Source organism: Anser cygnoides, chromosome 27, assembly GCF_040182565.1.
Source record: "Anser cygnoides isolate HZ-2024a breed goose chromosome 27, Taihu_goose_T2T_genome, whole genome shotgun sequence".
Classification (NCBI taxonomy): domain Eukaryota; kingdom Metazoa; phylum Chordata; class Aves; order Anseriformes; family Anatidae; genus Anser; species Anser cygnoides.
This window is the reverse complement of record NC_089899.1, coordinates 1,551,280-1,575,599: the sequence shown is the minus strand read 5'-3', so window position 1 is coordinate 1,575,599 and position 24,320 is coordinate 1,551,280. Positions and strand designations below refer to the sequence as shown.

At 66.2% G+C, this 24,320-nt stretch overlaps 1 protein-coding gene and 1 long non-coding RNA gene across 6 annotated transcripts in view; both read right to left on the bottom strand.

Moving 5' to 3' along the window:
* The window catches only part of LOC106047927 (uncharacterized), a 32,447-nt gene extending 16,634 nt beyond the window's left edge, over nt 1-15,813 (bottom strand). Inside the window, exons 1-2 of one of the 3 annotated variants that reach the window (XR_010826705.1) lie at nt 15,706-15,813; nt 12,704-12,755 (exon numbers count right to left, since the gene is read on the bottom strand). This is a non-coding gene — a long non-coding RNA (uncharacterized lncRNA). Of the gene's footprint in view, nt 1-9,529; nt 9,808-12,703; nt 12,756-14,356; nt 14,761-15,705 lie in introns of those variants that run through there. The other 2 variants (XR_010826704.1, XR_007159506.2) reach the window with 2 other exon arrangements.
* Nucleotides 15,814-18,344: 2,531 nt separating this feature from the next.
* The window catches only part of MEF2B (myocyte enhancer factor 2B), a 16,573-nt gene continuing 10,597 nt past the window's right edge, over nt 18,345-24,320 (bottom strand). For all 3 annotated transcript variants that reach the window (XM_066983692.1, XM_066983691.1, XM_048052383.2), the window contains exons 2-9: nt 24,052-24,131; nt 23,655-23,858; nt 23,447-23,575; nt 23,195-23,360; nt 22,030-22,175; nt 21,444-21,555; nt 21,269-21,362; nt 18,345-20,745 (exon numbers count right to left, since the gene is read on the bottom strand). In XM_066983692.1, the coding sequence (XP_066839793.1) occupies nt 20,433-20,745; nt 21,269-21,362; nt 21,444-21,555; nt 22,030-22,175; nt 23,195-23,360; nt 23,447-23,575; nt 23,655-23,858; nt 24,052-24,105 (1,218 nt within the window). In that variant the 5' untranslated portion in view covers nt 24,106-24,131 and the 3' untranslated portion in view covers nt 18,345-20,432. The remainder of the gene's footprint in view (nt 20,746-21,268; nt 21,363-21,443; nt 21,556-22,029; nt 22,176-23,194; nt 23,361-23,446; nt 23,576-23,654; nt 23,859-24,051; nt 24,132-24,320) is intronic.

The window sequence follows — 24,320 nt, the reverse complement described above, 5'->3', positions numbered from 1 at the left end:
GCGCGATGATTAGGGTGGCCTGGGGAGTAATTATCTCATTGGGCAACTAATACCCTTTCAGCAGGAGCGGGGTGGGGAAGTATTGTTCGGGCTTAGGGATTACATCAACCCGGCTGGAGCAGACAATGTGCTCCCCCTGGGAAGAGGCAGCTCAGCCCCAGGGGGAGAGGAGGGAGGCAGGGGCTGAAGCTGTCTCAATTAGCGAGTGGCCGGCGAGGAAGAGGGTGGTGGGAGCGCATGGGGGGGACGTGGGGAGTTTGGCGGGGAGCGAGAGCATCCTTAACCCTTTGTGCTCCTTCCGAGGGGGCTCGGCCCTTCAGCCCTGCAGGGGGGGATGGATGCGGCCCTCACCCCTGCGATGCCAGGGAAAGCAAAGAGCGAGTTTGGAAATTGGTCCTTTTCTCTCTTTTTTTTTTTTTTCCCCCCATTTTTCCCTCTTTTTTGCCATGCTGGCAGCCCAACGCCATGCCCTCCCAGCCTCAATGCACACCAGCACCGTGCTGGCGACTGCGTGCTCGTATGGCGGGCAGCAATCTGCCGGCTGGGACCACCGGGGGGGAGGACAGGCAGCGAACAGGGCACGTCCCCGACCCCAACCCCAACCAGCGGTGCTGGGGCGGGGGTCCTACAACATCCCCACACCCCTACAACCAGCAGCAGGTCTTTGGCATCCCCCAGCCCCCCAAAACACCGTCCCCAGCTCCGTGCCCACCCCGCGAGGCCGCTGTGCTCTCGCTGCCGAGGGGGCCGGGTTTATTTTTGGCCGCGTTGATGCTAAATCAGGCGTGAGGCCAGAGTCCCGGCGGCAGCGACCGCGCCAGGTTACCGGCGGAGCAAGGGGCCGTCTCCACCTGGCCCTCGCCATCCGCGGGGTGATTAAACACGGGGCTCCCAGCTGCCATACATTTTTAAATAAATGAATAATACATAGCGGGGTGATAAATAAATAACGGCCATACATTTGAACTTAGCCTCTGAGAAAATCCTTTTAGTTCAAAAGGACCGGGGCGCTTGGAAAGGGGAGCCCATGCATTTTGAATGGGGCTGCCATCAAGTGTCAGGGCTTGGCAAGGGAGACGAGGGGGGAGGGACGAAACCAGCTCGGATGCAAAGGGTGGGGGGGGGGGGGGGGGGACAGGGACGGGGACGGGGTCCTTGGGCATCGCCAGAGGCAGCTTTGGTGGGAGTGGGCAGGGACGGCTGCTGCCAGAGCCACACATCCCTCCCTGTCCGTCCGAGGGCATCAGGAAGGAGGAGGAGGAGGATGGAGAGTGCCAGGAGGTGAAGGGCAGCCCCCAGAAAGACAAGCAGGGCACGGAAGGCACAGGGCTGGTCCTGTTAACCCCAGCTGCCTGAAGGAGGAGTCCCCATTTAGCCAAGCAAAGGCAGCGTTTACTTAGCAGTGGCCCTATAAAGAGCTGGGTGGCCCTGGAAGGAGGCCCAGGCAAATACAAGGGGATTAGACAAGTGCAAAGTGTGAGCGGAGAGGAGAAGGGGAGGAGGACGCGCAAGGAAAGCCACTGGCCAAGTGCTCGGCATCGCCGAGCTCCCCGAAGGGGGAGAGGGTGGCAAGGCAGAGGAGGGTGGGAGCTGGATGGGGGAGCCGCATCGTTCTGTGCTGGGGGGAAATTCATGTCAGAGAGGAGCTGGCGGGGCTGGGATAGCTCTGAGGCTGCACCGAGCCCCTGCATGGGGCAGCTGGTGGCACACACCTGCCCTAAATCCTGTCCCTGCCACACGCGGCCACGCATATGCATGTCCTGGCCATGCCCAGCCACTCACACGTGTGTCCCAGCCATGCAGCGTGTCCCAGCCATGCACACGCATGTCCCAGCCATGCACACGCGTGTCCCAGGGCAGGGGACGGGGCCAGGCACAAGCTGCCCGGCCAGCACCCCTTCCCTCGCCCGTCACAAAGCTCGAGAGCCGCGGAGCCAACTTCAATTCTTTGCGCAAACCGCTCCCACTGGCTTGCATCGCTAAGTGGGTATTGATTTATTAGGCTGTAATTTAAGGCAGAACGTTTTCAAATGAACTCACACACCGAGCCCGAGCACGAGAATAAACAAGGCCTGATTTATTTGATGCCCGCCTCTCGGAGGATGCCGGGCACCGCGGGGCGAGGGAGGACAAGGGCCGGGAAAGCCAAGCGGGAGCATCCCCTTGTCCCCCGGCACACGCGGAGAACCCCGGGACGCACGCATCCTGCACCCAGGGATGGGTGCAAGGAATGAAAAGGGACGGGGACAACAGCGGCCGGGGAGAGGATCTGGCCAGCACGGGGACGTTGCACGTGCCCCGCCAGGTCCCATCTGCGGGACGCATTCCTGCGAGGCAGCCCCGGCGCGGCCGCGCAGCAGCTGCCGGCCAGATCCGGCGGCGACGGCGGCGCGGGCTCCTCTTGACCTTGCCGGTCAGGTGCTGGGGGTAGCGGGGGGGGGGGAACGGGACACTGTGGTGCCGCCAGCCGTCGCGGGGCCGCGGGGAGGGTTTAATGCAGCGGGGACCATAATGGGGCCGGCTGGGGGAGCGAGCGGGAGGAGAAATTAGTGTCAGTGTGCGCGCCTTAAACAAACCTGCGCCGGGGTGACGTGAATGAGGGCACAGCCTGTGTATATATTAGTGATGGGATCTGACCTCGCTGGGAGGGCTCCTTCCCTCGCTCCGCTCCTCTGGGCGTGGGAAAAAGGCCTGGGCTCTTTTCACAGCTGTTCTCGCTGCTGCACTGAGCTAATGGAGGGGCTGCCGGCTCCCTCCTCCCCCTCCGCCTTTTCAGTTATTCAGCAAAACCCCCCTTTCACAGTCCCTTAAAAACACACCTCATTGTTCCTGCCTGGTTTGCATTGAAATGCCACTCGCGCCCCGTCTCCCGGAGCAGCGGCCCCGGCCGGCGAGCCCCGCCGCGGGGCAGCCCGTGTGCGTGCACACGCGTGTGCGAGCCGTGCGCGTGCGTGTGCGTGCACGGGTGCGCCCGGCGCTCGGTTATGCATTGCGGCTGACGCCCGGTTTCTTCCCCAAAGAAGAAATTTCTTCCCCGAAGCGGCGGCCGGTGGGGAGGTGAGAAATTCACAGCGGCTGAGGGCGCTTTTCCCATCCCGGGGATCAGAGCCGGTGTCGATGCCCCCACCATGGAGCCCCCCTTTTTTTCCCTTTCATTTCAACGCTTCTATTTTGACATAAGAAATGAGCCGAAAGCTGCCAGTGCCCTTCCCTGACGCACAAATACCTTCCTTTTCCTCCCAAAACCGAAGGCTCCGCAAGAGCAGGCAGAGATATGCGGCCGTGGCCGTGTCCTCTGCCCCGTTCCCTGGCCCTAAAAACAAGGGGAGGCTGCTGGGGGCTGCGACCCAGCCATGGGGACCCCAGCCCCGTGCCCAGGTTTCGCAGCCAGCCTCTGATGCTCCAGGAGCAAACGCCCTGTTCACCGTCCCCGTCCCCACCTGATGCACCAAGCGATGGGAGCCCCGGGGCTGGGGCTTCCTGGGGAGGGGGCAGTTTGGAGAGGGGGGGGGGTATCACACATTAATTTCCCTTAACATCGAGCTAGGAAATTGTCTCCAAACTCGATGGAAATGCGAGATTTATAGAAAACAATAAACGGGAGCGGTCCTCGCCTGGCTTCCCGGGGAATTAGGACAAGGGAAGTCGGGGCTCAGGCTCTGACCAGAGCTACGGTGACTGCAGAGATGCAGGGAATGAGGGGAAGGGCTTGTCCTCATCCTCATCCTCATCCTCATCCTCATCCTCATCCTCATCCTCATCCTCATCCTCATCCTCGTCCCCGGAGCTCCCAGCATACCCGCACAGCCTCCACCTGCCAGCCTGAGCCCAGCTGCACGACAGCTCCTTGTTCGCCAAGGCCCAGCCCCAGCAAAGCACCAGGATCGTGCTTTTCATTAAAAATAAATAAATACATTCCTGGTGGCTGCCGAGCAAGGCATGAAAACGCCATCCCCAAAGGCTGAAAAACCAGAAGGCAAATGCAGCGCGAGCCACAGTTATTATTTTTTGAAGCGGCTGTGATTTTTTTAAGCTAATCTGCGGCTGTCCGGGGGGGGGGGGGCTGGGGCTGGCTGGTGTTAGCAGCGTGACGGACGGGCACGGGGACAGCATCCTCGGGGCCGCCTGCGTTTCCCGCTGACCTTTCCCCGCTGCTCTGATAGATACTTTCTGACAAAAGCGGGGACGCCGCACACCTTCCGTCCTTGCTCCGTGCCTAGCGCGGGGACGTCGCCGCGAGCGAGTCCCTGTCACCGGCTATTAGGGGGAGAAGGTCTCCGCCAGCACCGCGCTCTTTCCGCATGAGTGCCAGGCTGGGGGGGTGTCCCCGGCCCCCCCAGGTCCATAGCGCACGTGCCCGCCTTGGTGGTTTATAAATGCAAATCTGTTTAACAGCCACACGCGCGTTTGTTATCTCCGAGGATGAGCCCGAGCTCTTTGAAGTCAACATATGTATGTGATTATGCACACATGTGCGTGACCTACATTCGGGGCTGGGGCACTTTCCCCGGTGCCACCCGGCGCAGGCGAGCACCCACCCGCTCCGCTCCCTCGCAGATATTGCCATTTCCCCGGCTGGTTTTGACTCCTCCACCCAGCGCAGCCATGGAGTTTCCATAGAAACATGAAGATATTAAACTGTAAATAATAATTTCTCCATAAAAAAAAAAAAGGAGTGTGGGGGGGGAGAGAAAGGAGAGGCGGGCAGGCTTGCACGCCGCGGATCCGACGCCGTGCGGCATCGGGGCCGCTTCCCCACGCGGGACGTGGTGTCAGCAGCGAGGGCGATGCTTCGGCTGGGGTCCCTGAGTACCCCAAAGTCCCACGTGGGGTCTGCTGTCACCCTCCCTGCCAGGTCCCACGGGCGGGGGTCCCACGCGCCCACCGACCGCACGTCCCTTGGTGCCGGAGGGCGGCTGAGGGATGCTGCGCCGCTCCATCCACCTCCGGCTGCTGATTTATCCGGGTTGGAGACTCCAGCCTGACATCTATAAAAATTAGCAGATAAAGAGCTGGCCGGGCCATCCTCTGCCAGCTTTGGGTAAATAAACGGGAGCTTTTCTGCTGCAATGACACATACCTGATTGGAAGGAATTGTTATTTACTGTTGCCTGTTCAATGGTTATTTTTAAATGGCCTAAAGTTAAACACATCAGTGTTTTTCATTTTCTCCTGCTCAGGGATATGTTTTTGTCCGGGGCTTTTACCCTTTCTATCTATTTAAGTGATACTTTTTATCATAAATGACTATTTTTTTTCCCCTTCCTGCTATCGAGCACAAAGCAGAGCCGGAAAACCATCCCTCCACCAGGGAGAGGAGAGGCAGGCGCTGCCACAGGATTTGCGGTTGGGGTTTTGTGGCCAGGGACTCGCACACCCGCCTGTGACACGGGCGGCCGGGACGGCTGCAAGCACGGCTCCCATCTCCCGTCCCCAATTAAATCCACTCTGCCTGATTATTGCCTCGGTGGGGAGATTTTTAGGGCTCCAGCTTTGCTTTGCTGTGCCGTGCCAGGATGCTCAGCACCGTGCCGTGGACCTAGGGACCACGGGGTGGCCAGGCTCAGCCCCGACACGCAGGCAGCAGCCCCTGCCCCAAACCGGCCGGGCCGGGGGGGCTGGGATTATCCACAGCGTAACGTCCCCCAAGAATAAGATTGCAGCTTAGGGCCTAATGGAAAAGAGGAGAGAGATGGGATTAAAAGGAAAATAATGACTATTTCTTCAGCGAGGCCATGGAAATGAGAAGGGGATTAGCGGCCTCTTTACCAGCAGACCCCAATCCCGCCGGTCGGTCCCGGACCCACGGATATCCGGAGCTGCCGGAGATGCCCACGCTCAGCATCACACCCTGGGACCCGTTCCCGAGGGTGACACCAGGGCTGGTGGCGCTGACGCCCTCAGGGACCTGCCTCGTGCCCACCCGAGCACCTGCCACCGCCCCCTGCAACCGCCCCTGCCCAAAACGAAGGCGATTTTGCAAATATTTGCCCCCGCGGTTGTTTTCCTCTCCCTGCAGATTCGTTGGGAAAAAAAATTATAAAATATTCTGCAAGGAATAAAACACCGAAAATTAAAACTTCACTTGCCGAGGCACAAGCCCGAGAATAAACCTGAAAGGCTCCTTTCTCTCGCCTTCGGTTGCACACACCGTGCTTTGCAATTGGCTGCTTTCCTGGAATAGATTCAGTTGCTATGATACCAAGTTTGCTTTTAACGAACCCCAGAAAATTAATGGCATTCAGCAGATAAGTCCTTAAAGTGGAACCTATTTTAAGAAATTCTTTCTGAATGGTTTACAAGTAGTCAGGAGGGAAGAGAAAGCTTCCCGAGGGCGGCAGAGCCCGCGCTCTCCCCACCCCTGCTCCCAGCTGGGATTTGGGGTCCGGGGCGTTGTGTTTTGGGACACCCTTCAGTCTGGGACCCCGAATGCAGAGGGCAGGATGAGGCGGGAGGCGTCAGCTCCCTGCACCTGCCCTGAGCATCCCTCCCGCTGCTGCAGCCGCGCTGCCCGGCTTCGCTTCCTCCCGGCTGTCCCCACGCGGCCTCGCCGCTGCCACGATCGAGCATCTCCCTCCGCTGGTGCTACAGAGCCGCGGGCAGGTCCCTGAAGCTGCGGGATCTGGGGACAGGCCACGGGAAATCCTGTTCCTGCAAAGCCTGGGGGCCCTTGGAGAAGCTCTGGGCTCAGCACCGAGGAGCTGGGGAAGGTTTTCCTCCAGCCGTGCGAGCAGAGCGCGGGGTGGCATCAGGTGGCGGATGGGGTGCGTCCCCCCCTCCTGAGACCGGTGTGAAGGACCCAACCCGGTGTCCCCACCACGGATCCCACTGCACGGGGGCCTCTGGATTCAGGAACAGCCCCGCATCACCGCATTACACCGTAGTGGATGCTTTCACCCAGCCTCGGCATCGCTGCTGCTAAAGCAAGCGCGTTCCCGTCCCCGTCCCCGAGCCGTGGGCAGAGCCGCAGCAGCCATAAAGGTTGTCAAATGCCACCAGCACCATTATGGGTTAGGAACGAGATGCTGAAATCCCACTGCCCATCTGCTCAGCTTTCTCCCACACCCCATTTCAGGCCCCTGTCCTCCCCGCACAGCATAAACCAGGCCAGCCCAGGGCATCCCTGCAGGCCGGGGTGAAGGATCAGCGCCCGGCGTCACGGCACACGCGATCTGCCCCTCTCGCTGGCGGAACAAAGCAAGAGCTATCGAGGGGGAGAAAGGGGCACCCCTTCCTCTCGCCCCCCAAAATCCTCCTGGCTCCCCTCTGCCTGCAGACTCCGGCAACGTCAGTTGGAAGAGGAGGTGCGATTGCACGCAGAAGCGAAACTCCGGCCAGGAGAAACGGGGCAGGGAGAGGCTCACGGCGCGAGGGGCGGCGGGGTTGGCATTTTCCTATTTGGAGCCGATGCTCTTCCTCGTTCCTTTTTCTCAAGCCAGGGAAGAGATGCACCAAACGGAACAGCGAGCGGGGGTGTGGAAATGTCCCCAGTGCCACCACCCTACACAGGCTGCGGAGCCCCTCGCGCCGTGTCCACCTCCCGCGGGCCTGATCCTGCGAGGGCTTAACACGTGCCCGACCCGGCACAACAGCGGTGGCTGGGTCCATCTGAAGAGCTTCCTGCGGATGGAAGCAGGAGGGAAGGAGCTCGGCGCACGCGGGCACGCAGCACCCCAAGCCGCGGCACGGCAAGGAGCAAAGCCGGAGCCCGGGAGGCACGCGGAGGGGAGGCTGCGACCGCGGCAGCACCGGCGCGGTGGGAGCGAGGCTCCCAAATCCACCTCTCCGAGGAACAAAGCTGCACTATCTCTGCAGATGCAGAATAAGCGACGAGCGGCGATGATTTATTTCTCTTCCCCAGTAGATAAACCGGCCTCGGAAACGGGTTTGCGCTAAATTACAATTTGCATGCGGTAATTTATTTAAGCAACTTTCCTCCTACTTCGTTATAAACAGGGCTTCTCTGGGGGTTATTTCTGAGCTGGCCCCGTTTCATTTGTCTCCAGCACACCCGGTGCAACCGAGCTTAATTGTCGGCGTGGAAATTAAAACCACTGCAGAAAAAATAAAAAAAAAATTAATAAAATAAAATGTTCTGGGTTTGTAGCTAGCCTGAGGAACCCCGGGTTTGAATAGAAATAATCACCTAGGCACAGACGCTAGCTCTGGGCCTCAATAAAAATGATTAAAGACAAAACCCCACTGAAATTTCCACTCCACAGACGCGGCGCGTTTGGCTTCCAGCCGCTCTCCCCCGGCAAAGGCGCCGTGGCCGGTGCCTTGGGGAGGCCGGCGGCCGCGGGGCCCCTCTCCTGCCGGGAGGGCAGGGATTTCTCCCGGAGAATAGCGAGCGGGTTTTTACATTCGGTTCTCTAGCTTTATGATATCACATACACTCATACAGCTAGATAACCAAAGAGAAAAACCGACCCAGGTCTTTTAAAATCGGGCCTCGGCCGTGCCGCGCGCCCTCGGGGAGGTTTCGCTCCGGCACCAGCGAGCCACAGCCCGTTGGAGCCCCCCAGGGTGGCCGCCGGCCCCGTCGCCCTCGCCGCGAATAATGAAGGAACCCCAACGGTTTCGGTGGGAGAGCGCGATGCGACGAGCGGCGCTGCCCACCCCAGCGCTCCGACCCAACGCCTGCACCCCAAAGGGACGCGCGCGCACCCCGAAGCGTGCTCAGCCCCCGCGCAGCCCCCCACGGCCTGGGGGCCGTGCAGGGCACGGTGCTTGCTGGGCGCCGTCCCCGCAGCCACTGCCAGCACCCCAGGGACCTGCCACCTCCCCAACCCCAAATTCGCCCCCAGCCCCAGCCCAGAGCCCGCTCCCACTTTGTAATTACTGTAAATTACTGGCGGGGAACTGCTGAGTCATGAGAGTCGCTGGTGAAGGGACGGACCCAGCGGAAAGGGCCCCGCGGGGTTTCCACCGCATCTCCGCTCTGCCCTCCTCTTCCTCCCCTTCCTCCCGCAGCCGCTCTCTGCAGCCGGGCCCCGCTCACGACCCCGGGGGCGGGACCGGAGCCTGCACCGCCGGGGGGGGGGTCCCCGTGCCCACGGGGGACCCCGACCCCGCATCTTCGAGGGGGACCCTTTATAGTTGGGGGGGACCCCATACATTTGGGAGGGACCTCTAATATTTGGGGGAGGGGGGGACCGGTTGATGCCCCGAAGGGGCGACCCCGCAGCTGCCGGGGGGGTCCCGTGCTCGCAGCACAGCCTCGCCCGCAGCGGGACCCGAAGGATCCCCGCACCGGGAGGCTCGGGGCCGGCCCCGGGCGCCGGCCGGGCCGCGGGGGGGGGTTCGCTCCCGGGGTCCGGTGCTGCCCCAACCGGAGGACTCCGGCCGGGCGGGGGAACCGCGGCGGCACCGCAACGAGGCAAAGCTCCCCCGGGCAGGGAGGGGAGCGGGGAGAGGAAGGGGGACCCCCCCCAAAAAAAAAAATGGGGAACCGGAGCAGGGAACCGGGACGGGGAACTGGGAAGGGAACCGGAGAGGGAACCGGGGCGGGGAACCGGGGCGGGGGTACCTGTCGCCGTCGGCTCCGGGTGTCCGTGTCCTTTCCGTGCTGCCGGGGTGGGGAGGAGGCTGCCAGCCCCCGCCCGGTGCCGGTCCCGCTCCCGGAGCCTCCGGGACCTGCCTCTAAAGTTGAGGCAGAGCCGGCGGAGGGCGGGGAAGGGCGGGAGGAGGGACGGGGCGGCCGGCGGGGACAAAGCCCGGGCGGTGGGGCCGGGGCAGGGGTCACCCCCCCGGGGGCAGAGCCATTCGCCACGGCCGTCGCTTTCTCCCCCCGCCCCCCCGGGGGCCGCCCCGTCTGCTCGCTCCCCCCCCCCGCCTTTACTCAACGCCACGGAGCCTCCCGGCTCGCCGCCCCCCAGCCCGGCCGCAGCCGGCCCGCCCCGTCGGGGGAGGCGGCGGTGCCCCGAGGCTAACCCCGCTCGGGCCGGGCTGTGGCGGGGCCGCCCCCCCCGCCTCCCGACCCTCTCCCCCCCCACTCCCCCCGACCAGGCGTTAAACCCGACGGGGAAGGGCTGGGGCGGGGTCCTGAGCGAGGCGGGGGGGGGTGGGGGAGAGGGAGGCGGGGGCAGCCGGACCCTCCCGTCGGGGCTGCGCTCCGCTTGCAAAGGGGAAAATTTTGCGGCAGCTCCGGACTAAAAACGGGCACGACCCCCGCCCCCCGGCAGGAACAGGGCCCCGACGGGCCCGGTCTCGGCTTTGTCCCCTAGTCCAGGGGACGAAAGGGGGGGCACGTCTGGGGCCCGGGACAAAGCGGGCCCGCGGCTCCGAGGGGCGCCGGGGCAGAGCCCGGGGCGCCGAGCTCCGGCTCCACGTCCCCCCCGTGCGGCCGCCCGGGGCCGGCCCTGCCCGGTGCAGGGGGACCCGCTCGGCTCTCCGGGCACGGCGGGGCAGCCCCTGGGGCCGTGCCGGTGGGGGGGGGGGGGGGGGGCGACCCTTCCCCGGCCCCCCAGCCTCTTCGCACTGGCAGCGCAGCGGCGGGCACAGGCGCGCCCCCCGTGCGCGCACCGCGGGGTGCCCGGGCACCGATGCGCGCCCCCCGGCCCCACCCTGGTGCCCACCGGGGAGCGTCCCCCCCCTTGCACACTCACTGGTGCACACGCACTGGTGCACAAGCACCGCCGTGCACGCCCGTCCGGTGCCCGCACCGCTCTGCACACGCACCCCCGCTCCGCACCCCCGGCCCCCCAGCTTTGCCCCGGCTGCCGGGGGGGGGGCCGCAGCCCTCCCGGAGCCTCCGCACCGCACCTGGCTCCGCAGAAAACGGCGGAAAACGAAACCAACCCACGGCCAGGGCTCAGCACCGGCATCGCCAGCCGCCGGGCACGGCCCCGGCCCCTCCGGGGTGCTGGGTGCGGGCACCCCCCGGCCGGGCCCGGGCCCTGCTCCCAGCGCCCCGTGTTTTGGGGAGGGAGAGCCAAGGGCGCACGGAACCGTCCCGACCCCTCTGCCCACACCCACCCCGTTAGATGTACCTATAGAAAAATATCTATATAGGTATGTTGGATCCGTATAGAAATATCTGCGCCCGAAGGAGCTGGGAGCCGGGCACGGCGGTGGCTGCGGAGGTGCCACCCCGCAGGTACCGGGGGCTCACCGGGGGCTCACCGGGGGCTCACCGGGGGCACCGGGGCTTTGTGCCCCGCACCGGGGCCTCCCGGTAAAGTGGAACCCTCGGAAGGAGCCCGGTCCGCGGGCGGCGGCCCCAGCACGGCGGGGCGGGGGCTGAGGATGCTCCCGCCGGCACCGGGCACACGGTACCGGGCACCGGGTACCGGACATCGGGTACCGGGCACCGGACACCGGTCCCGCCGCTCTCCGTGGTGCTGAAAGGCGGCCGCCGCCGCGGCGGGAGGCCCCGGAGCCGTTCGCGGTGGTGCCTCCTCGGCCCTTCTCTTTCCAAGCCGCCACCACTTCGTGATTATTGTTCTAATTATCAGTAATTATTGTCGTGAGCGTCGCCGCCGTTCCCGTCGCTCGGGTGCGCGGCGGCACGGCGAACCGTTCCGAGTGGGAGACGGTGCCACCGAGGCAGCCGGTCGCCGAATTAACGGATCGTCGCCCCGTACGGCCCCGGTAGCTGCCGCCCGCGGTCCCCCCCCCCGGCTTGGTGGGCAGGGGCACACCGAGCCGGTGCCGTTACCTCCGCCACCGGGCTCCGAAACGCCGCCGCCACCGGGGATGGAGGCTCGGGGCCCGGCACCGGGCGGCGGCGGCGGCTGCGGCGGGCTCGGCCCCGCTGCCCTCCACACCTCCGGGGGTCCCGCCGCCTCCCGGTCTTCTCCCCAGCCCCGGCGGTTTTCCCCGGTGAAACGGTGCCTCCCGAGGGGGCGAACCCCCCGCTACGGCCGCAGCCCTAAAGCTCCGCCGGGGGAACGAACGGGAGCCACGGAGCGGCCCCGGGAGCATCCTCGGGAAGGGGCAGCTCCGGGCACCGGCGGGGCCGGGGCTCAGCATCCTCACCGGCCCCGCTCCTTCGCCGCCCCCCCGGGCCCGGGAAGCCGCCGCGCAGGCACCGGGCGAGCCGCAGCGGCCCGGTTCGGCCCCGCCGGTCTCCCGGTGCCGTTCCCCTCGGCTCCGCGCCCCCGGGAGGGCCCGGGGAGGCGGCGGGGGAGGCTCGGCAGGGCCGGCAGCGAAGGGGCGGCTGCCCCACGCGTGTTCGCGGCGGCGGGAGGATGGGAAGGGAGGCCCGGGGCTCGCCCGGCCCCGCTCCTTCCCGGCACTTACCGAGCGCTCGGCCGCCTCCAGCCCTCGGCCGGCGGCTGCGGGCACCGGCTCGGAGCCCGGTGCCTCTCGTCCCCCGTCCTCCCCTCGCCGCCACCCCCGTGTGCATCAAATACCTTCACTGCAGCAGCCATGTTGGGCTCCGGTGCGAGCACGGCGCTCGCCGCAGGAGCCGCCGGGCGCCTCGGCGGGAGGCAGCGCGGCTCGGCTCGGCTCGGCTCGGAGCCGTGCTCCCACCGGAGGAACCGGCGGGCCCGGGCCGGCCTCTCCCGCAGCCCCGCTTCGCAGCCGTACCCCCGGCAGCACCGCAACTTGTCGCCGTTACCGGCAGCGCCAGGCCCGGGGGTCGCGGGAGGGTCTCGCTGCCCGCCCCGTCCCGGCCCCGCCGCTGCCCACGGTGGGAACGGGCGAGCATCAGCCCCGGGGCTAGCGCCTGGCGAGAGGCACGGAAAGCCGCAATTACCTCCTCGGCGGGCGGGCAGAGTCCCCCGGCGCAGCCTCTGGGCCGAGCTCACCTGGGGAGAAAAAAAAAAAAAAAAAAAAGAAAAAAAAAGAAATAAATTATCTATAGAGATTTATATATATATTTCTATCCGAGAGGCGAAGCAGTGAGCGCGACGGCTCCAACTTGGAGCAACTTTGCCGGGAGGCTGGCAGCGGGGGCGGTGCTGGAGCCCCCCGCAGCACCCAGCCCTTCCCGGCCCCCAGCAGCTCGGCGGGGGGGGGTCCCAAGGGGAGCCCCGGCCCTACCCAGGGGCCAAAGCCGGGCCCCGGCCTCCGGAGCTGCAGCAGCGCAGCCCCACGTCTGCCCGCCCGGCCGGCTGCAACGGGCACCGGGGGGCGAGAAACGGCAGCGCAGGGCCTGCAGCCCCCGGGGAAGGAGGGCACCGAGCCGCCCCCGACCCCCCCGTGCCGCGGGCACCGGAGCATCCCCGGCCGAGGGCCCGCAGAAGCGGGCAGCAGCCGCCGCTCCCCGGTGAAGGGAGCCCGGCCCGCGCCCCTCGGAAGCGGATTTTCAGCTGTTTGTTGATGGTTTGTGTATTTTTTTCCCCCCCTCCCAGAAATATAGATTTTTTTTTTCCTTCTTCTTTTTTTTTCCCGCCCCATTTTTTTTTTTTTAATTTATTATTTTTTTTTTAGCGTTTTGATTCCGGTGTCGTCGCTGGGAATTATTTGCATTTAAAACGCAACGACTCGTTCCCTGCACATCGCTTCGCACATCAATTCAACCAGCACCGGAGCATCGAGAGAGCGCCGGAGAGGGGGGGGCGACCCCCAGCAAAAGGGGGCCCAAACCCCCGGCCAGACCCCCCCCAGTCGCTGCCCTCCCGGAGATCTCGATGTGTGCCGAAACTAAAGATTGAGCCGGCGCTCGGAATTGTTTTATTTCTGCTGTCGCTGTCACCCAAAGATGCGGTGGCAACAAAGACAGGGAGGGTGTTTGACGCTCGGATTTTTGGCCTGCTCCCGTGCAGAAATATTCCCCCTAAGCCCCGAACGCTTTGCAAAGACTGATCTCTCTAAAAGCAATAATATCCTGCCCTGGCAAGTGCTTAAAAAAAGACAATCTGATTTTATATTTATCCGCACGCCGTTGCCAAGCCCGTCGGAGGGCACGCACAGCACTCGCAGAAACTAATGCCGGGGGGGGGGGGGGGGGGACACTGGAAATGAGAGCGGAGCCCCCCCGGACCACACCGGGGCCGAACGCCTTCCCCGCGCCCGGCGGAGATTTCCCCGCTCGGGAAAACAACGGCGAGGAAATCCCCGCCGTGCTCGCTCGGGCAGAGCCAGGAGCTTCAGCACCACCACCACCACCCGAGTTACTTTTCTTAGGAAAAAAATTAAAAAATAAAAAAATAGAGATCCCCCCCCCACACACACACCCCGTCTTTCTCCAAACCTAATTCAGCCCCGGCCCTTCGGGTCGGGGAATTTTGCCGTGGCTTTCCAGCCCCGCAGCGCGGATGGCACGGCTCGGAGGGGACGGGGGAAGGATGCCCACACCAACCACCGCCAGGATCCTCTCCAACCGCATCCCCCGACCCCCAAATCCCTTCCCCGAACCCCCCGAAATAGCTGCACACACCGAAACTTCGCTCCGGCAGCCCCTTACCTCGGGCAGCGGGCAGGGCAGGGCAGTCGGTCCGGGCAGCCCCGGGGGCTATAAACCCCGGGTGGCTTTTGTGAGTTTGCCGGAGTTTCCCCCGGCTGTCCCCTTTTGTGTCCCATTGCCATCTCGAGGCCCTGATTAATTAATTTCACACTGGAGCCCGGCAGAAAATTTTCCCACAAACAAGTGGCCGGGGAGACGTGGAGCCCCAAAGAAAAGGAGTCAACATCAAGTTCAACAGCATGCGGGAAGGCGATTTCCATCACAATCGCGTCTGAGCGGGCCCGGGCGGGGGGCGGCGGGCGGCGGCCCCCGCGCCCCCTCCGCGCCCCCTCCGCGCGTTCCCAGGCTCGGAACAATCGCGCTCTGTTTGCCTCGCACATGCCGGCGTTTGGGCACGGAGGCTGCCTTGTGATAACAGAAATAATGAAGGGGGCTCGGGGAGAGGCGGGGGGGGGGGGGACGGGGGGACGGACACGCTGGGGTGGGGGGAGAGGGGGAGAGGGGTGGAGAGAAAAAGGGAAAATGGAAAGCGGAGGAGCCGCGCACCGGGCTGCCCGCTCCCGACCTGTTGAGCCCCGACGGTGCCCTCGGAGTTTTGCCGCAAAAACCGGCCGAAAAGGGGCGGCTCGGCCCCAAAAGGCGAGAAGGGGACGGAGCCGGCTCCGTCGGGGGGGAACTTTCCCCAAGTTTGCTGCAAATCCTTCCCCCCCCCCCCCCCCCCCCCCCCCCCCCCCCCCCCCCCAAAGCCTCAGCCACGCGTTTTCCCACAGCCCCGGGGGAGCGGGGGAGCCTGCCCCGGGGGAGCGGGGGCCGGGGCCCGGGGGGGGTCGAGGCGGTGGTGGACGTGTCCTGCAACCCAAGCAGCTCGGCTCCGCCGGGCATTGTCCCCACGGAGCCCGTGGCCATTGTTCCCGGCGCTGCGGGAGCCGGAGGGAGGGCAGCTTTCCACGCCTCGACCCCCCCCCCCCCCCCCCTCCACACCCCCCCCCTTTCGCCCCCACCCCGATACTCGCACCGGGCTGGCGGGACCCTCTAATCCGGGGGAGGGAAAAAAAAAATAAAAATAAAGCAGAAAAGAAATATCGCAACCCGCAGGAAAAAAAAATAAATAAAGGGGGAAAAAAAGAAAAAAAAAAGGGGCCGGGTTGGGGGGGGGGAAAGAAGGGGGCGCGGGGTCCCCCCTGGCAGACTTCCTCCAAGTTGGGAGAAGCGGAGGGGGGGGGGGGGGGCGGGATGCTGCGGGGGTCCGCACCGCCCTGCCCCTGCGACCCCCCCCCCGGGGCTGCCCCGGCCCGGGGAGTTCTGTGCGGGGCAGGGAGAGAGGGGAGCCGGGGGGGGGCGTTATTTACCTCCCTCCGCACCTCTGCATCCTTAAGGACTTAGCGGCAGCGGGAGCCGAAAGCCGCCGGGACAGCGGCAGCCTCCGGGGGGGGGGAGGGGGGGGGGGGGGCTGGGGGCAGGTATGCGGAGCCCCCCCCCCCCCACACACACCACCACCACCCCCCCCGGCTGGAGCCGATGCGGAGCGGCTGAGCCGGGCTGCGGCTCCCGGCGAGGAGTGCCAGGAGCGGGGCTGGGGGAAGCGGAGCCCCCCCCGATCACGTTGCCGTTACGTGGGGTTAAACAGAAACGTCTGCCCGGGGGGCTTTAACGGGCCTGAGCCCCGGTAACACCACCCCCCCACCCCCCCCCCCCCCCCCCCCCAAGAGACCGCCGGGCCCTGGGGGGGCGGATTCCGCCCAAACATCCATTTTGTCCCTTTTGGAAATGGAGAGAAGGAGAGAGGAGGGAAAATGCGCTTTTTTTTTTTTTTTTTTTTTTTCCTCTTTCTCCATATTTTACTACGTAAGGCATGACGTCCTCACGTCGGGAGCGGGATAGGTTCGCCCTGCGCTGGGGGGGGGATGCACGGGCTGGGGGGGGGGGGGGGGGCTCGGGGGCGGGGGCGGCTCCGGGAGCAGAACCTAAAAATAACGGGGATTGTAGGGAAAAGAATAATAATAATAATAATAATAATAATAATAATAATAATAATAATAATAATAATAATAATAATAATATTCCGGGTCACCCCGCCGGTGCAGCCCCACAAGGGCAGCGGGAGGCCGGGCCCGGTGGGGGCCGGATCCTCCCCCCCCCCTCCCGCGCCTCCTCCCGGCCCCACGCCCCGCGGGACCGAGAAGGGCTCGGGGAGCCCCACGGGGCCCGGCCGGAGCCGGGGTCGGATCCGGAGCGAGGGGAAGGACGAGGGGTTTTGGGGGGGGTCCTCCCGCTTTTGCTCCCCCCCCCTCCCGGGGCTGGTGCAGACGCTGCGGCAGGAGGGAGCGGGCGGTTGGGGTCACCCCGGTGACTCCCAGCCCGGTGCAGGATTTATCCGCCCTCCGTGGAGACGCAGCCGAAATCGGCTCATCTTTAATTAAAAATAAATAAATATAATTAAATAACGCCCCGCCCTGGGTGTTAACACCCCCATGCTCCGGAGTAGCCGGGAGCACGGGGTCACACCCCGTCCCGGCGCACGGGGATTTTCGTAGCGCGTTAAAAATCGGTGCCGGCAATCGGGAGTCGCTCCGAATTCGGACCCGGGGGTCTCGGTGCGGGGCGAAACCCGCAAGGAACCGAGCTGCGGAGCGGGGCCGGGCTGGGCCCGGGCTGGGAGCGGGGCCGGGGCCGTCGTGGTGCTGAGCCCCCGCCGCTGCTGCTGCGGAACCGGGCCCGTTCCGTGCCCCCCCCCCGCCCCCTCCGGCTTTGGCCCCGGTGAGCTCCGCTTCTCCATTTCCCCCTCAACGAATATTTCTCCCCGCGGGGCTGGGGGCCGCCGGGGGGGGCCGTCCCGGTTCCCCGCCGCCCGCCCCGTCCAACCGGGGCCGTGCGGGGCCCGTCCCGGTGGGGGGGGCAGCAGGAACCGGGCCCGGCTCCGCACCTCGGGGGCCCCAAACGTGGTCCCTGCCCCAACCCCGATGGGGGGGGGTTCCGCCCGGTGGCTGCTCTCCCCCCGGTCCCGGCCCCGCCACCGGGGCCTTCCCCGGCAAATTCCGCCGGGCCCGGCTCCTGCAGCCCCTCGGTACCGCCGGGCCCGAACCCCCCCCCCTTCTGCTGTTTGTCTTTTTTTTTTGGGGGGGGGGGGGATTTTTTTGGGGGGTGGGAGGCGTATTTTGGCTCCCTGATAAGGTTTTGATCAAAAATTCATTACGAGGCGCTGTGCGCAGCGCCATGAATATTTCAGGGCTTTTGCAAAACAACCGAGTGGGGGCTTGGGGGAGGATGCACCGGCGGGGGGGGGGGGAGCCCGGGGCTCGTTCCCTCCCCGGTGTAAGGCGTGAAACGGCCGCGGGAAGCCCCGGGAGCGGAGCCCGGCCCCGGCCCGGCCCGTCGGGTGGCCGCGGGGACGCGCGGTGCCCAGTCCCGGTGCCGTGGCGGGGGCGCGCATCCCCTGCTCCTCTCCAGCCGGGACGTGTCCCACCCCCCCCCCCAAATATCACCGAGACCCCAAAGGACACGGAGGAGCAACCCCCACCCCGCTGGGCTGGGATCCAGCCCGGCACCCATGTGGGAGGGCGACCCCAAAAGCAGCCAGTGCGCCTCTTCCCCCGCTGCAAGGCCTGCGCCCCCCACCCCCCCCCCCCCAAAAAAAAGGGGTGCACAGAGCCCTGACGGAGCAGCCCCCCGGCAGCTGCTGCCTGGCAGAGAGGCGGAAGCGTGGGGTGGGCAAAACAGCCCCCCCCAGCCCTGCAGCCCCCAGCACCGGAGCCCAGCACCCTCACGGAGCAGCGTGGCCCCCAGCCACGCCGGGCCTGCAGGTAACGGGGTTTTGCTGGGGTGGCTCCCCCGTTTGCTGGGAAGGGGCACACGAAGTTGGCCCAGACCCCTCCACCATGGGCCAGGGTCCTGCAGGATGGAAAGGGGGGGGACACAGAGCGAAGCCAGATGCTCTGTCTCTTCCCAGCACCATCCTGAGCACCTAAAAAAGCTGGGGGGGGGGGGGGGGGCCTCGGTGTGACCTTTGGGTCCTGCGCAACTGCGCATCGCACTGTGATGAGAGGTGGGCAGGGACACGGGGCCGGAGGGCGAGAGGGGCCTCGCTGCAAGCCCAAAGTGGGGCTGGGGCACCCCCGGGGCACCCCCCCACCCCAGTTTAGGACCTGTCGCAACGGGGCGGTACTGGACCTGCGGGCAGCCGGGGGGGATGCGCGGCTCTGGTCGGCTCCTGGGTCTCCCACCGCTGCCCTCGGTCCCGCCGGCCGCTGCCGTGTCCCCGCGGTGGGATGTGGCCCCCCAACAGCCCCAGCCCCTCCCCGGGGCTCACCTCGCCCTGACATTTCCTGGCGCTCCTTCCATGCCAGCGGGTTGCCATAGCAAATCTAAATCTTACAAACAAAACGAGGAGAAAAGCCTTATTAGCATATATTCAAATGAACCATGCAATAATGCAAACCATAAATCATGCAGTCATTGCTATTCAATCAGTGTCTCTTACCCCAGCCCCCACACTTTCCCCGCGTGTCTCGGCTCCTCACCGCATTCACCAGCCCCTTCCCAGCCTGGGGACCCGAAGCGGGTCGGGAGGGGACCGTCCCCACCGCCTGGGGGGCACCTGGGCCGCAGGCACCCCCGCTGTCACCCCGGTGTCCCCCAGATTTGGGGTGGCCACTGCCCCGCTCCCAGGCCCCGCGGCCGAGGCGTCACCAGGGGCCGGGTCCGTGCCGGGGCTGGCGGAGCTGCGTCCCGAGGCAGCAGCCCCTAATCCGGGCTGGTATTTACGCCGCTCGCTGGGCTCTATTAAACGGGAAAAACTCTCCCCGGAATTAATCTCCGTGCCGTGGTTTAATCCCGGGGCTCGGCTCCCGGTAATCTCCCCGGGAGCTGAGTTCAGCGCTGGTGAGCGGAGGGGCCCCATCCCCGTGCCACGTCCCCCGTGATGCTGCAGGGCCCCGGGCAGAGCTGCTGGGCCCCCCAAAACCCGCCCGTGGTGGGCAGTGCCACCTCCCCAAACCCTCCTTCCCATCCCCAACACGTCGCAGGGCCCAGGAGAGGTTCCCCCAGGCCAGGGAGCTACAAAAAGCCCATCCCTGCACTGGGCAGGTGCTGGCAGCCCCCCTTCACCCCACACGTGTCCCCATTAATGCTGATATTTGGGGCACAGGAGGGGGTTTTCCTCCTGCCCATCAGTGGGAACACCGGCCACCCGCACTAACCCTGCAGCGTGAGATCCTACAAGCATCTTTTTGGGGGGTCTCCTGGAGCACACGGCTCAGCCACGTGGACACGGGGATGTGGCGAGGGCCGGGGTGACTCTGCTGCCACCCGTACCGGGGGCTCGGTGACCCCAGAGAGGTGGCTTTGAGCCGGGGGGGACGCAGGGGATGGCAGTGCCGAGCCAAAATTAACGGGGCACAGCCCATTTTCCCCTCGGGGACGTTACTAAATTGCCACCCCACGCAGAGCTGTGCATCCCGACCCCAAGGAGCTGACGCCAGGCACCCCGACACCCCCAGATCTTTATTGGTGAGAACGTAATAAATAGAAAAAAAAAAAAAAAATTGTCCCTGGGCCGGTGGAGCAGCGCCCGCTGCCCCCGGCCGCCTCCCCTCGCCCCGGCCGGGGATGGGGGTGGGGGGGGGAAGGATTTGGCCCTGTGGGTGCAGGGTTGGGCCCGCTGCCATCGGCTGCTGCTCTCAGTCCTGCTGCCACCCCGTGGCACTTCCCAGGCACTCCTGCTCGGTGGGGACACGCAGGGACGGACGCACGGACGGCGATGGACAGTGTCCGGCACCGGACACCGTGCCACGCCGGGTGGGGGGGGCCGAGGGGGGGGGTCCCGGCCTCGCCGTGCCCCGCAGGAGCATGGGGTTGGGGGGGGCAGAGCTGAGAAAAAAGGGGGGGACAGCAGTGTCAGGGAGGGGCACTGGGGGGGGACGGGGTTGGGGGGGGGTTCTGGGAACTGCAGCCCCGGCGTTGGGGCCAGGACCCCCTGGGAAGCCCCAGAGCAATGGGGGGGGGGGGGGGGGGGGCTCCTTGGGGGTCCGGGGATGGGGTGGAAGCGGGGAGCGGCTCCCCCTGCACCCCGTCAGCCTCGCTATCTCTGCCACCCCTCCACAGCCTGTGCCCGCCGCGGGGGGACGGGGACGGTGGCCCGCTGCTCCTCCGCCAGCGGCCGGGGGGGGCCCAGGGGGTAGGGATAGCCCTTGGCGTAGTCGTCCCGCGGCTGGAGGTCTCCGGAGCCCCGGGAGGCTTCGCTCAGGGAGGCCAGGCTGCCCGGGGGGGGCTGCGGGGTGCCCGAGGGGCAGCCAAGCCCCGGCGAGACCCGCTCCGACTTGATGCTGATGGCGTGGTGCTGCGGGGAGCTGCCGGGGGCCGCATCCTCGGCGGGAACGATCCTGGCGCTGGCCCTGGGGCGAGAAGGGGGGGGGGGGTGAGGCCGGGTCTCCCCGTGCAGCATCCCCGGCCAACACACACGGGGTGGGAAGGAGCCGGTTGCGTGTCCCCCTTCCTCCCGAGCGGGGCTGAGACCCTCCCAGCTCATCTCACGCACCGGCTCCGTCCAATTCCTCGCCCCCGAGCAACGCTGGGGGGGCTGCAGCACCCGCTTCCCAGGCCGCCACCCACCCACACGCTGGCACGGCTGCTGGGAGCTCGGTGTGTGATGGGGGGGACGCGGGGGCCAGGTCCCCGGGGGGGCAAATTGGGCTTTAAATAGGCTCCGCTGCCAGCGGGACAGGCTGGGACTGGGTGGGTGGGAGGGTTCCCAGCCCGTCCCCGTGCGCCCCAGTTTTGGGGGTGAAACTGGACGGTGTGGGGCTGTGCTTTGGGTGCCCAAAAAGCAGGGTCAACCCTAAATCCCCCCGTCCCTCACCCCGTTGCCAGACCCTGTCCCCTGCTGTCCCGTGTCCCCAGCCCGGTGGCGGTCCTTACCCCAGCGCTGCCATGTCCCGCGGGGGCTGCCACGAAGCCGGGGGGCCGGGCTGCAGGAAGCCGGGGGGCGGCGGGGCCTCGCCAGCCCCATACTCTGCAGAGCAGGGGGGGGAAAAGTGAGCAGGATATGGGGGGGAGGGCTTCGACCCTCCTGGGGCACGGGGCCAGGACTTACCCGCTTGTGCCGGGGCGAGGAAGGGGAAGCCGGAGAGGCTGTGGTTGGGGATGCCGGCGCTGCCCGGTGCAAGCACGGGGCTCAGGGTCTGCAGACCGGGGTACAGCGGCCTCTGTGGGATGCAAAGGTGTCCCCCCCCCGGTCAGACTTTGTGCTGCTGAGCCCCCCAGGGGGGGGCTGTGGTGCTCCCTTTCCCTCCCCAGCCCCGCAGCAAAGCCCCGGGGTTGGAGGAGACGGGAGCGGATCAGAGCAGCTCCTTGCTGAATTTGGGGGGGAGGCACCTCTGTGGCCCCGGGGGGGGCGACAGGCATGGGTGACTTGGTGGGACATACAGTGAGCCAGGGGACAGAGGGACCCCGCATCAGGCATCTCCCATGGTGCCACAGCTGGGGAGGGGACACAGTGGGACAAGGCCACCGAGCATCCTCCTGGCACTGTCCCCCAGCCATCAGGAGCACCCTGGAGATCCAGAAGCTGGGAGCTGCACATTTGGGGTCTTGAATCTATGGGGATATATCGGGGCTGGGCTCCCCCCCCCCCAGCAGCACTGTCCCTGGGTGCCGCAGAGTCCCTTGGTGTCACTCACCGCCGCGCTGCCGCCGCTCCTGCCGCTGGCCAGGCTGCCGTGGGCTTCGCCGCGCCGGCCGTCGGCTCCCAGGTACAGCGGCGGCGGCGTCTTGGTGGCCAGGGCTCGGTTCAGGCCGCCGGGGGGGAAGAGGGGATAGCCGATACCTGCACGGACAGAGGGACAGGAGGATGCGTGGGTGGCACCGAAGGATGTGGAACCATCGGGCTCCCATCCTCAGGGGTCCCCGGGGCTGCAGCCGGTGGCCCCGGTGCCCTCGTCCCCGGTGGGTGCCCGTGCGTGCATGCACGGTGCCGCGCTCCTGCAAAGCCACATCCTGCGCGCGGCCCTGGGCGCACCTGGGCTGCGGCGGCCACCCCCGGCCCGCTGCGGCCACGGCCGCGCGCTGCGAGCGGAAACGAAGGCGACGGCCGGATCTGGCCCCGGGAACCAGCAGGGTGCAAAGCTCCCCGTCCGGACCCCGCTGCGGGCAGCCCTCGCGGCTCAGCTCCCCGCGGAGCAGCGGGGGGACATCCTGTGGCACCGCCACCTCCCCGGCCAGGTCATGGCCGTCCAAGGTGGGCACGCCGCGTGCCCACATCCTGCACCGGGAGCAGCGCCGAGCCGCGGCGGCTCAGCCCATCCCGGTTGTGGCAAAGCCACCCATGGCCCGGCCACCCCCGTGCCACCTCCTACCCGCCCGGGAGGGGGTTTCCACTGGTCAAGCCTCAGCACCATTTTCTCCAGCCCCTTTTTTGCTGCCCCGCCCCAGGGTGGCGGAAGCTCGGGGGGCACCCAGCAGCACCCAGACCCGTGCCAGCCCCGCCGGGCGGGGAGAGCCCCTCGCAGCCAGCTCCAGCTCTGCCGCACAGGAGGGAGCGCGAGGCATGGGTGCAGGGTGCCCGGGGCCACCTGGGTGCGCGGCGGCCGTGACTCAGCAGCGCGCAGGAAGCAGCTGGAGGGAGGCCAGAAGCCGGTGGCGTTTCCGCAGCTGCGGCGGGCGCTACCTGCCCACGCGCCCGCCCCTGCCCCGCTCCTGGTAAATCCCCGGGAGATGCTGCGAGAGGAGCTTTGCATGCGGCGTCCGGCCTGGAAAATCCCTACGGGGCCAGCGAGGTGTCCGTCGGGGGGACCTCGTCCCCGCTGCGAAGCCACCCACATGCAGCCGGGTAACATCTGAGCCTACCTGGGGGCATCGGTCCTGGAGAGCGCCCCGAGAGCTTCGGTGCTGATGGTTTGAAGGCGGGCGGGCGGCCCTGGCTCTGCGGGGAGCTGCTGGTGCTGCTCAGGGCTCCATCACCGCCCGCTGGCGGGGAGCTGCCGTAGGATGCCTCGGGCAGCGGCACCGGGCTCTGCGGGGTGAAACAGGATTGGGGTCAGGGCTGGGGCTGGGGACACGGCTCCTGTCCCCCAGTGTCGTGGTGTGGAAGCGACTCACGTAAAAGCGGGGCCGTGCCACCGTCAGGTCCATGCCCTCGTTCAGCTTCCGCATCTTCTCGCCGGCGTCCAGCCCCTCGTCCAGCTCCAGCTCGTGGCTGTCCAGCCCCAGCCCCTTGCGCTTCAGCGTCTGCGGGGTGCGGGGCGGTGAGCGGGGTCCCCTGCCCTGCCCGACCCCCGCCCCCCCCCCCGCCGCCCCCCGGCGCTACCTCGAGGATGTCGGAGTTGGTGCGGCTCTCGTGGGGCTCGCTGTACTCCGTGTACTTGAGCAGCACCTTGTCCATGTCGGTGCTGGCGTACTGGAAGAGGCGGTTGGTGCTGTTGAAGATGATGAGGGCGATCTCGCAGTCGCACAGCACGCTCAGCTCGTACGCCTTCTTCATCAGCCCGAATTTACGCTTGGTGAAGGTCACCTGTGGGGAAGGGGACACGGCGCTGCCCCAGGGCCACCGCCGCGGCCCTGCCGCCCTCTCCTTTCCCCCCCCAGCACCCAAAATCTCCAGGCTTTGGAGGCTCCGACACCCCCAGGGGCCGAGCGGCTTCGCCTCCCTTCGTCCCTCCCCAGCCTCGCGGCTCCTTGTCCCTTCTGGTCCCCTCTCCTCCTACCTGCCGGTTCCGCTGGTCCAGTATTCGGCTGATCTGTATTTTTTTCCGGCCCATTTTTGACTCCTAGACTCGGAGGGAGACTGGAAGAGAGAGAGAAACCCCGTGAGCACCTACCGGTTGCCTCCTCACCCTTCCGCCAACCAAAATAAGCTTTGCTGAAAAAAAATAACTTTTCAGAGGAAGTTTTGGTCCCGGCGGCATTTCCCAGCTTTTCCGCAAAGAGCGTCAAACCCCCCAAAATACCAAAAAAATGCGAAATTCTTCTGGGG